General features: G+C 43.1%; 1 protein-coding gene across 4 annotated transcripts in view; it reads right to left on the bottom strand.

Annotated features, from left to right (window-relative positions):
- Positions 1-6553: 6553 nt before the first annotated feature.
- The window catches only part of LOC143328094 (uncharacterized), a 420223-nt gene continuing 415838 nt past the window's right edge, over positions 6554-10938 (bottom strand). For all 4 annotated transcript variants that reach the window (XR_013077785.1, XM_076743024.1, XM_076743023.1 and 1 more), the window contains one exon: positions 6554-8394. Coding sequence is in view for 3 of the 4 variants with exons in the window: in XM_076743024.1 (XP_076599139.1) it covers positions 8201-8394 (194 nt within the window). In the remaining variant the exon portion in view is untranslated. The remainder of the gene's footprint in view (positions 8395-10938) is intronic.

The following is a 10938-nucleotide window of genomic DNA, read 5'->3' as shown; positions in this document are numbered from 1 at the left end:
AATTAATAAACAAAGCCATGGGAGTGGAACAGGTTTTGACAATGCAAGTCTCTCTCTCATCACATCCCTTTCTTCTCAACCCTGCTGTCCTATTTTCCTCTCCCTCTCTTTCGACTGTGGCCTAATAAGGCTCAATTACATGGAGGTTCTTTCATTCATTATAGGCATGGGCCCTGTCTTCTCTTTGTGGACTCCTAATAAATACTAACGCAGAGAAATAGCCGGGGCCTGGGTTTACTTATGAACCAGTTAATAACCGGGTGCCGCTGCCGTGATGAAAACAGCCTTCTCAGCAGCCTGTCTGGCCGCCACACAAACACAAACACACAATGGAGAGGGGAGAAAAGAGGGGGCTCTAGTTAGCCTCTGAGACAATGCTTCGGCGAACGACAAGCGCCGGCAATTAGCGCATCCACGGCACAGGGGTAACCCTATACGTCTTTGTCTGTTTCAATCACGGGGAGGCGCCACTCAAGGTAAGAATTAGGGCCGAGGATGCCATCAATTTCCCTTAACCTGTTTTATATTGCTCTGTGTAGGTGAATGCATGATAGATTGTTTTTGTCAGCCTATTAAAAGTGACGCTGGGTGCGTTAACGGCAAAGGTTGGAACATGCTCGTTGGGTCTAGAAGTGGTGGATATGTGTTTGTTTGTTTAGAGAGTGGAAAAAATATGTCCATTCTCACAATTTATGTCCCTATCACTCGCGTCCTCTCCCATGACAGACCTCGGTATCTAATGCAAATCACACTCTATACCACAAAAGACTTTCAGCTTGCCTCTGCCCATAACATCATTGGCGGATACATACCCCGCCTCTCCACACAACAGCTCAATCTGCCCTCCCTGTACACTGTCATTGGGAATCAGACAGACAGGCTCTTTATGACGGTCTTTACGACTCCGACTGAAATAACTTTATTCCCCGGTGGGAGATAGAGTGGTGGTAGGAAATGTAACTGTATACATTTACTACAGTGAGAGAAGGAGGGATAGCATATGTAAGATGAGAGATGTCCCACACTGGTCAATCAGAAGAGCTGTATTCATTTAAAACACCCTCCCATCTTTCTTTTCCTCTCTCCCTCTCAAAGCTTTCTTGTTCAGGCACGTTTCATCTGTCCATCTCCTTCTATCCATGTCTTTGTCCATCCTCTCTCTCAGGTTTAAACCAGCAGCCGTGGCAGAGATTGCCGTCCGAGGTTGTCTTGCAAGATGAAAGATGGCACGGCTGTGGCGCTCGGGGATGATCGCACCCTCTGTAACACACACACACACACACACATACACACACACACACACACACACACACACTCCTCTCTCTCTCACACCCACGTACGTCCTGCTCTTTCATTCGCCGCCGAAATGGTCCCTGCCTGGGCTAATTTACATAATACACTTCTGACACCTTTACTTTATTCATCAATCACACCCAGGCAGCTACTCCAGGTCCGGGCTTTTGTCTGAGCATGTCTGTGGCTGTGTAAGGCTAGGCACAAAAGATTAATTTCACAGCTCCCCCCCCCCCCCCCCCCCCCCTTTTCTTCCTCTTCTTCTTTCTCCTCTGCCCCTCTTCCTTCTTTTCCTTCCTCGCCCCATCCTTGTCCTCCTCCTCCTTTCTCGTTCATCCCTCTCGTTCATCTCACAGATACAGCAGAATGACAGCAGCCAGATAATGAAAACAACAATGCAAGCATTTTTTTTTTTCTCTCCTTTTACTCAAGGCAAGTCGTATTCCCAGATTCTCTCGACGGTGTATTATTCTTCTCTTTCTCTCTTACCCCCTCCCACTGTTTATATTCTTCATCCTCTTCCTCGTCTGCACCTCCGCCATCTGTTTGCTGTTCTTTTTTTTCTTTCATCTTTGTCATTCCCCCCTTTACTGTACTTGGGACCGACCAGGAACAGATTCCCTGTCAGTCCTTCCTGCTCTCATCCACCTGTCCAACACAAGGAGCTTCTCTTTTTTTCCCTCCTCTTTTACGCGTTTTCTTCGAATTTAAAACCTCGTTCCTGCATGCCGGCGGTGGGAGTTTGAAGTTTTTAAAGTTGTGAAAAAAAGAAGAAAATAATAAATCATCTTGTGTGATTAAAACAATAAACACAGTGTGTAGTTCCCTCCCTCGTTATCGACCCGCAAGCGTGTCTCACATTTCAATTACCTGAAATAAATGAAATAGGGCTTGAAAATCTCACGCTTGTTCGGCAATGGAGATGAGAGGGCAACTGTCGCTCAGATATCAATTTTGAACAGATGGGTTGCCATGAGGGGCCATATCTCCCTTTCAATTAAAAATCCGAAACAGTCATTGTCTTAACCGTCATGAAAAGCACACAGATGGGTTTTGTTTGCGTCCATGTCAGTCTGAGCCTTTGTTTAACCAGTGAAGTTGCTCATTGGCCACCAGTGGATGATTGTGGTTGTACTGGGTGGCTCCCTGCTCGCAGCCGGCTGCAAAAGACCATTCTAGTTCTTAAACAAAAAACAAGCTGGTTAAATCCCGGTGAGGAAAAGCCTCGGCTCTGCAGTGGCTCTGACCCTAAGGTCAAAGCGAAACAAGCATGGAGACTGCACACCTGGGTGCGAGCGCTCCCTCAACCTCCCTCAGTCTTTGCCCTTGCCCAGTGCCCCTTCACCCCCCCCACTTCTCACACTGTGTGGCATCTGAACCCAGCCAACGGGATAATTAGCCCCAGAGGCCAGTTTAGCAGGATGGAAAACAGACTCAGTCTTCTGCACCAAATAGCAGTGGAACTGTGTTGGCATCAACATTGCTTCTTGACCCCTTACTTACTTCCCTTACTGCTTGTCTGTGGGAGTCCAAACATGATCTCGAAGTTCTTCTCATTCTAATGGAGAGCAAAGGTCAAGACCAAAAAATGACCAGATTCATTTTGAAGCCTCATCTATAAAACACATCAGAACCAGTTTTCCTTCTGAAATGAGGCTTCTGTGACCTGTGTTTCACAGTTTACCACACTGACCAAATAATAGCTTGTCAATCAACAGACTTTGTGTTGAAAGGAAGAGCGGATAGAAGCAAGACTGAGGGATTTTTTAAGATATAGTTTAGAGTAATGGGATGGACTCTTAACTAGTATGAATTTATGACGTGTTTGTGTTGTCTGGTTTTTCTGGCTATCATGTCTTTTCATGTGAAGTATCCAAAATCGTGACAACTACAATATATCATCGTCCACTGATTGATTTTGTATACAGCAGGACAGACAATGAAAGCTGGATATTAAGCTATTCTGAACAGGTCTGGGTCAGGTAGGGGACTACATAAGGAGTAAGGAATGCTGCAGGATTGAGACCTTGTGACCAAAAAGGAGTTGGGACAGATATTCTATTTATTAACAGTTGCAATTTATGTTCTTCTTCCTTGAGCTTTTAACCGCATCTACTGATGATCTGTTCTGTGACATACAGTAGTAAAGCTTGCAATGTGCACTTGAATAGTGTATGATTGTATGTTTCAGCATTACTTTAAACTGTTGAAAGTGTTGCTACTTTGGAGAAATAAAGTCAAATTGTAAGTATGATCTGTGATCTGTATCAGTGTCCTTTGTATTGAACATTTTTGGATCTCTTGTTTGACACTGATGAAAGTGAGCTGCTGGACACGAATGACTGAGAACAACTGAAATGCTCGTTGAACCTTGAAATTGACAACTTATTCGGTGAATGCATGAGAGTTCAGGTAGAAAATCCTTGTGGGGTGGCTTTTTTTTTTTTTTAGTTTGTTTGTTTGTGTTTGTTTTGGCAGCATCTCTTGCACTGATTTGAGATCAGCTCATCCAGAAGGTGTTCATTGGTGCACCGTAAAAATTGCTGCTTTGTAATTGTGTCCCATGAGGGAAGAGCAATGAGAACAGAACACTTAAATAAAATTCAATTCATCAATGCGTTTATTCACTCTGAGATATTTTATGTACACGCTGAACTTTACATTGTGTGACCAAGTTAGATTGTGTTGGATATCTTTATGACATAAATTGTTAATATCGCCTCACAATAGGTTTTTAATCCAGTGATGTGTGATAGTTAGATTCTAATCATTTTGTGGCTCTCATGTCATTTTTTTCCATAAAAGAACAGTAAAGTTCATCTGATGTGAGAAATCAGGAGCATCATTATGGAGAAACCTTACTGTCACATTAGTAGATCTCCTTGATCTGCTTTTTTTTTATCCCAAGGACTTCCCACTTCTCCAAGCAGGTGTTCAGAAGTCTGGGTTAACACCCTACCACCACACACTCATTCTTTCCCCATCACTCGTTCCCTCCCCTCCATTTCTCCCTGAAGAAAATTAACACTCGCCTCCCACCCCAGGTGGTGAGGGGAGGGGCAGCAGGAATGGAGAGGCGGGGAGGGCGGAGGAGTGTCGAGAGGCTGATTTATCTGAGCCTGTCAGGCCCTGGGAGGCCTCAGTGGGTATTTATGTGTGTGTCTGTTGTGGGGGTCTGGAGGGGGGTTCAGTGTGTTTACAATGGGTGCAGGGAGAGAAGTGTCTCTCCCACCTTGGCCCCTGGGTTGGCACAGCGGAAGCCCCTCTCTGTCTCATTAGGATGTGTGTGTGTGTGTGTGTGTGTGTGTGCGTGAGTCTGTGTGTTGCAGGGGGGTGCAACAGTGTGACAGTTCAAAGTGACATTCACACTCCCTTCTTTTTCTCCTGTCCTCCTTCTCACTTTTACACACACACACACACACACACACACACACACACGGAAAGAGGTAAAAAGGTGTCAATATGTGACATTAGTCTTGATGCCGACTGTATATGATAACTTGGTATATTTGCAAAGCCAGCAGTACAGTGCTCACCAACATTTACCAGCTAACCAGCACACACACACACACACACACACACACACACACACACACACACTTAGTCTTACACACAGTTCAGTCATTAGTATTATTTACGACAGTTGGAAGTGGGCATGAAGTAATAAACCCTCTGTTATGTTTGTACTACTTTTCATCACAAAGGCAACTTCATATTCAGAATGTGGTAAATAATCTGTACTTTTAGCGTATTTTTAGCCTCAACTCCAAACTATTCATTCCCTCAGGGATAATATATGGCCCTTTTACAATGTACCAATTACCCACTGCTTCTAAAATTCCATTTTTAACCTTGTGAAAATTAGGCCAAACCATTGCTGGATTTAGTAAGTGGCTATCTACTGTATATCCTCATGGATCTATGTAACTTTTTTTTTTTGTACCTGCCACCAACCCCATCAGGAATGTGTCTGACAGTGTTCGCTGTCTTCATAATGACAGAGTAATGAGGCAACATGAACAGAGTTGGTGCTTCACATAAGGGAAAGTAGATGTGTGTGTGTGGTTGTGCATATGCGTCCATGCACATTTGTGCTTCACCCCAACTCTGTGCCAGTTCCTCCACCAAGCCACTCAGACGACAAGATTCACAACCCAATTGCTAGAAAGTAATAATGATGATTCTGCAATATGATAATGTTTCTTTTTTTTCCTTCTGTTTAAGTCCTGTGGCAACATTTAAAAAAAATTCAGTTTCGTCAATATCTGCACATGGCAATTACTGCGTGATTATGGCTATGGAAACTTGGTGATTATAACACACAGGATATGCTTAAAGTATGGTTAAAGTTAGGTAACTTAAACACTTTGTAAAGGTTAGGGAAAGATCACGTGCTTCACGCCCATCAACCACCCTGAACTCCACACCCTTACTATCCGCCTCACTATATAAAGGGCACACTATGACTTACATCGGCACTGAATGTTGGCGCTGGCCATAAATTGTGAGGTGTGGAATCTTCCACTATAAATGTAATTCTAGGGGATACTGTGCTGAGATTTAAGCCAGTCAGACAGCAAAGCAAAAAAAAAAAAAAAAAAAGCTTGTCACAAGTGGTCGCTCAGCTCCCAGACCACATAGAAGGGCTACTCCCTCACACCTTGAATGGCCGACCTGTGTAATGCAAAATGCCACCAGAAAGTACACCACACCAAGAAGGTGGATGAACTTCCTGGCACTGGGGAGCCAGTAGCTCCCAGTATGGACCCAGTCCTGCACCCAGGCCACGTTCCAGGCTGACAGATTCTGACGCTTAGATTTTTCTCTTATGTTGTCTGGTGTGGTCAGTTCTTCGTGTCACTTGTCATTTAGGCTCATCTTCTCTACCCCAGATGCCACTCCTGTCCATTCAAGCTCCACGCCTGAACCAACCAGTACTCTTTGTTCAATGTGTTTATTGGTCAGAATCAGTACAGATACCAGGCATGCCCCAGAACACCTTTGATTTTATATCAAACAGGTACCTGCTGTTGGTAACAGCTCTATTAGACCATGCATACTGTGCCAACTTTATTTGATTTTAACGCTATGCAAAAGAAAACAGAATATGGTCAATATCTAATCAATTTTCATATAATTGTGACCCACACTGTAAATTAAGTAATGATCAATTGTACGCAATTAGACACAGTGGACCAGTTTTCCCAGCTGTCAAGGAATTGCACATGCTTAAATGTCCTTTTTTAAAAAAAAAAAAAAAAAAAATCACATCAATGTTAGTTTAAAAGTTGAGGTTCAAGGTGCATTCTTGATCTTAGAAACATAATAATGATTCTTAGTTTCCCTGGAAACATCTAGTGTTCAATAAAACAGAATTAATCTGAAAACTTCCAAGGTCCAGCATGAACTTTGGACCTCAGTTGGGAAGGTAAAGTTTCTGACATGCAATCATAACAGCTTTGGGCTGTAAAGATGTTTTTATTGCATCTGGATATTTTAAATCAATCAAGGTCATGGCAATAATACTGCGATCACTTTTCAAACCATCCTTTTTTCACACATGAAAAATTGTGCATCGCATTGTGGAGCAGTGCTTATTCAACGGCAGCTTCATTGTCAGCCGTGCAGTTATTAACCCGACACCTCCAGTTGGGCTGTGCAAGTATTTCCTCACATTAGCATACAAGATTTATTTCACTAAACCCATTAAAACTAATAAGCACACAATTACCAAGCACGTAGAGGACACAATATTCATATCAAAAAAGCCAGAGCTGTCATATTGTCCTGAGCGTGTGCCAAGCTCTCCATGCTGACCATGTGGTCCAGGATTATAATAAGAAGCGCTCTCTGAAAGAAGCAGCTCCAAGTACTTTTACAGTTAGAGCTGCTTACTAATTGGACAAACATAATTACCGAGTTGTGAGGGAATCTGCATTGCTTTAATTCACCATAATCATATATCCCAGTCTTTAAATAATGTGCGCACGTGTGCAGTCAATTAAAGGTAAAAGTCGCAGCATATGGTCGCCACAAAAGAAACTGAGGCTGAAGAAAGATATCGACAAGAAAGCTGTGAGGATGTCTTTTTTTAACTGACAGGGAGCAACAATGAAAAGATGAGGGATAGCGATAGCATAAATTAGCGAGAAGCGTCTCTTTTCTCTTCTGATTTCTTCTTCCAGATGCCCTCTCCCTCTCTTCTCCCCTCTGTCACTTGCAATCTCGCTCTCCCTCCCCTTCCAATCCCGGCTTCCACTCCTGATCTATCTTTCTCTCTTTAAAGATGGGCAGAGTGTCACACAGAAGAGAGGAGGAGAGGAAGCGAGGAAGGAGGAGGTGGGGGTATGCACTATGCAAAGCAGGGCCTCGCTAGCCAAAGTCGGCAGGCTGAGATGAGGTGTCAGCATTGCACGGGTGCACTGATGTATGAATGCGGCGAAATCAAACGCGTCAGTCGACAGACAGGAGGGGGTTGGAAAGGTGAAACCAGCGTGCCGAGAGAGAGCAGCTGTACATCGGCGTCAAGGTGCTACCATCCCTCCCTCCTTTCCTCTATCACTCTTCCTTTTTTTTTGTCTTTTTTTTTTTTTGTTGTGTTCCACTTATTTATTTATTTGCCTGTATTTCTTCATCTCTAACTCTCTGTTGCTGCTTCCTGTTTGGTGCCACGGAAGAGGCCACAGCCCTAACAAGGCACAGCGGTCACAAAGAGAGAGCGACAGAAATAAAGAGACAGAGAGGGAACACAGGTACTCAGAAAATATTAGCATATCCCTAAGGAATACCAACTAAATTGATACAGAATGAACCCAACCCCTCCTTCTCTCCATTTTCACTTCATCCCCCTCCTCCTCCCCCTCCCCCTCCTCCTCTCTTTTCTCTCCCCCAGACCTCTCCCAAGGTGTCACGGTGTCTTATTCATTAATATGTGTAAATCCTTGTTTTCGTCAACACGGCGGACAGCGGGCAATATCGCCAAGCGACATCGGTCGGCCGGTGTTGCCGCCTGCCTGACTCCCCGACTCCGGTTCATCGGCTGAGGCTCGTCACTCAAAGTGATGAGCGAGTCAGGTCTGAGGAAGTGAGAGTGAGAAAGAGCTGGGGATGAAGAAAAAAGAAAAGGAAGAGGAAGGGGAAACAGAGGTGGGAAGAGGGAGAGAGAGGTACAATCTGTTAGCTTGGGTGTGACTTCATACAGTCTGAGCTGAAATGTTGCTCAAATGGACTTAGATGTATTCTCTTTATTCCAAGTTGTGATGCTTTGTGGTTGAAAGTGTCACTTATGAACTAGTCCATGACAGGTGAGTAAATTTCAGTACATCTGTCATCATGAAGTAGCGTGACACACATTTTTTTTTATTGCAGTGTAGAGTTTAAAAAGGACGGAATCAAAGACAAAAGACAAGTGTTACTGCTACTAAGAAAACAGCAGGACGAGGTTGAAAGCTGGAAAACTGAGTAAGTGCACCTAGATTTCGAAAAACAACATAACATTTTTGTTGTTATTGTTTTAAATATATTTTTGATTTCCACTAATGCAGCAAAATTACAGACCTGACTTCAGTGGTCGTCAACAATAGCAATGCGGTGTTCCACAGTTTGATACCGCTTACTGCTGTGCACTGTACAGTATATCATGATGCTACCTCACAACGGCTCCATCCATTGAAAATGTTAAATAAGTGTACTCTGCGCTACCCCTCGCTGTTAAACATCCCTAATGTAATATTAAACTGACGCAAAATAAGACATGTCATACTTTGCCCTGAATTGTGAGTATTAACGTATTTCAAAGCAAATCAAGTTGTTTTGTCCCAGAGTGCACTTTCAGAGGTATTTAAGATGAGTCATCCCTTTTAAGAGCACATAAGTGGAAACAGTCACGGCCACATTTGAAACCACTTAGTTGAAACAATAGAAAAAGAATGCAATTTGCACTGTTGGAATTAAGTTGTCTGACTTAATGTGGTGTACTGACTTCTTTTTTTTTTTTAATTTTCCATAGTAATAGAGCCAGTTTGCTCAGTGAACACTCTGACATATACTGGACATATTAAATTATAGGATCTGCAGGAAAAAATCAATTAATGGCTTAGGCAATAAGCAGTAAGCTGTAGCTGCTCTGACATCCCAGGATGGAACTCTTGTGACACTAATACATGCTACATTATTTGAATAAGGACTGAAAGCTTACTCCATTGATTTTTATTACAGAAACAGCAAATTGATTTAAAGAACACTTGTAATGGGAGAGTGAAATGTAAAGGCTTAAAGTAGGCCTCATAGCAACTAACATTATAATTACAGTCAAAGCATAAGTAGCCTAATTCAAAGGAAAAAAAAAAAAAGATTTTTAAAATATATATTATTGGTTCAATGTCAGTGCAGCTTAAGGATGATGTGGTGATGGTGATGTCGTCCCCCGAGCAGTTTAAATGCAGAGATTCTTGTATCGCGGCGAATGGCGAAAGGAAGGTGTGTATCAAGAGTTTGCAGTCGCTCACATTAAACCCATGTTGCATTGCAAACAGCTCCTCCATTACCGAGGATGCCCCGCTGTGAACTCTCAACTGAGCGCGTGCAATCCACACGGGGCATGAGGGATGCGTAGCGCCGTGCTAGTATGTTAAGATTTCATTTAGATTTCATTCATGTTTTAAAATATCTCTTGCGCGGGGGCTGCATGGGAATATATATTCCATGAATGGGAAATGCCTGGATGCGTGTGTGTGTTTGTGTGCATCCCGCACTGTAGGACCATTCATCGGTGAACAAGGCCCTTGCCGTTTTCAATTTCCAGAGGTGTCAGCCGGACCTGAGGAAGGCTGGAAGCTGATACATCAGTCGAGCCGCCAGTCCTATTGTGAATCTTCACTTCATACACAGATATCATGAAATATATGAGCATAAATTCGGAGCTATTGTCAAAGTCTAGCACTGACAGGTAGCAACAGCAATGGCCGCTTCCCTGATTATATTCATAAACAACAGGTTAACTTGCTCGCTGTCAGAGACGCATGGAAGCGAATACACAAAACGACGCAGAAGTGTATACATATATCTTTTCTTGTCGTGTTCTTCCATGCACAGACGCATACGTACACACATGCACAGTCATGCGGTTGCAATCGAACACCCATACACTTGAATTCTTTACTCATTCTCTCGGTGTGCCATCACATTCTCAATGCACCTTTCTGTCTCACACACACAAATGTGCACACACACTCGTTGAAGACGGCTGATGTCGCTCTTCTTCTGATGTTACGCATAGTGTGATTTATTGTTTGCAGTGTGTATGTGCATAGAGAAGCAGCAGAGAGAAAAAGTGAACATAAAACGGTTGTAAAAATATGATGGACAAATGATTATCAGGTAGATACAGTCGTGTGGCTCTCAAGCAGATTCTAAGTAGTTGTGCAGACTGTCTGGTCTTTTCTTTTTCATTTTTTTTATTACTCCCTCTGTTCCCCTGACCTTACATACAGCACCTATTTCTCTTCAAAAACACCAAGCAGGTAATAGATAATGACTGTCACTGTGACCCTACGTGGAGTTGTTGTAAAGCAGGTGTCATTTTAATAACATATGCTAGCAGAAATTCTAAGAGACATGGTAGTCCTAAAGCGGCTGGGATGAGAT

The sequence above is a fragment of the Chaetodon auriga genome, chromosome 11 (assembly GCF_051107435.1).
Source record: "Chaetodon auriga isolate fChaAug3 chromosome 11, fChaAug3.hap1, whole genome shotgun sequence".
Lineage (NCBI taxonomy): Eukaryota > Metazoa > Chordata > Actinopteri > Chaetodontiformes > Chaetodontidae > Chaetodon > Chaetodon auriga.
This window is presented reverse-complemented; position numbering and strand designations above follow the sequence as displayed.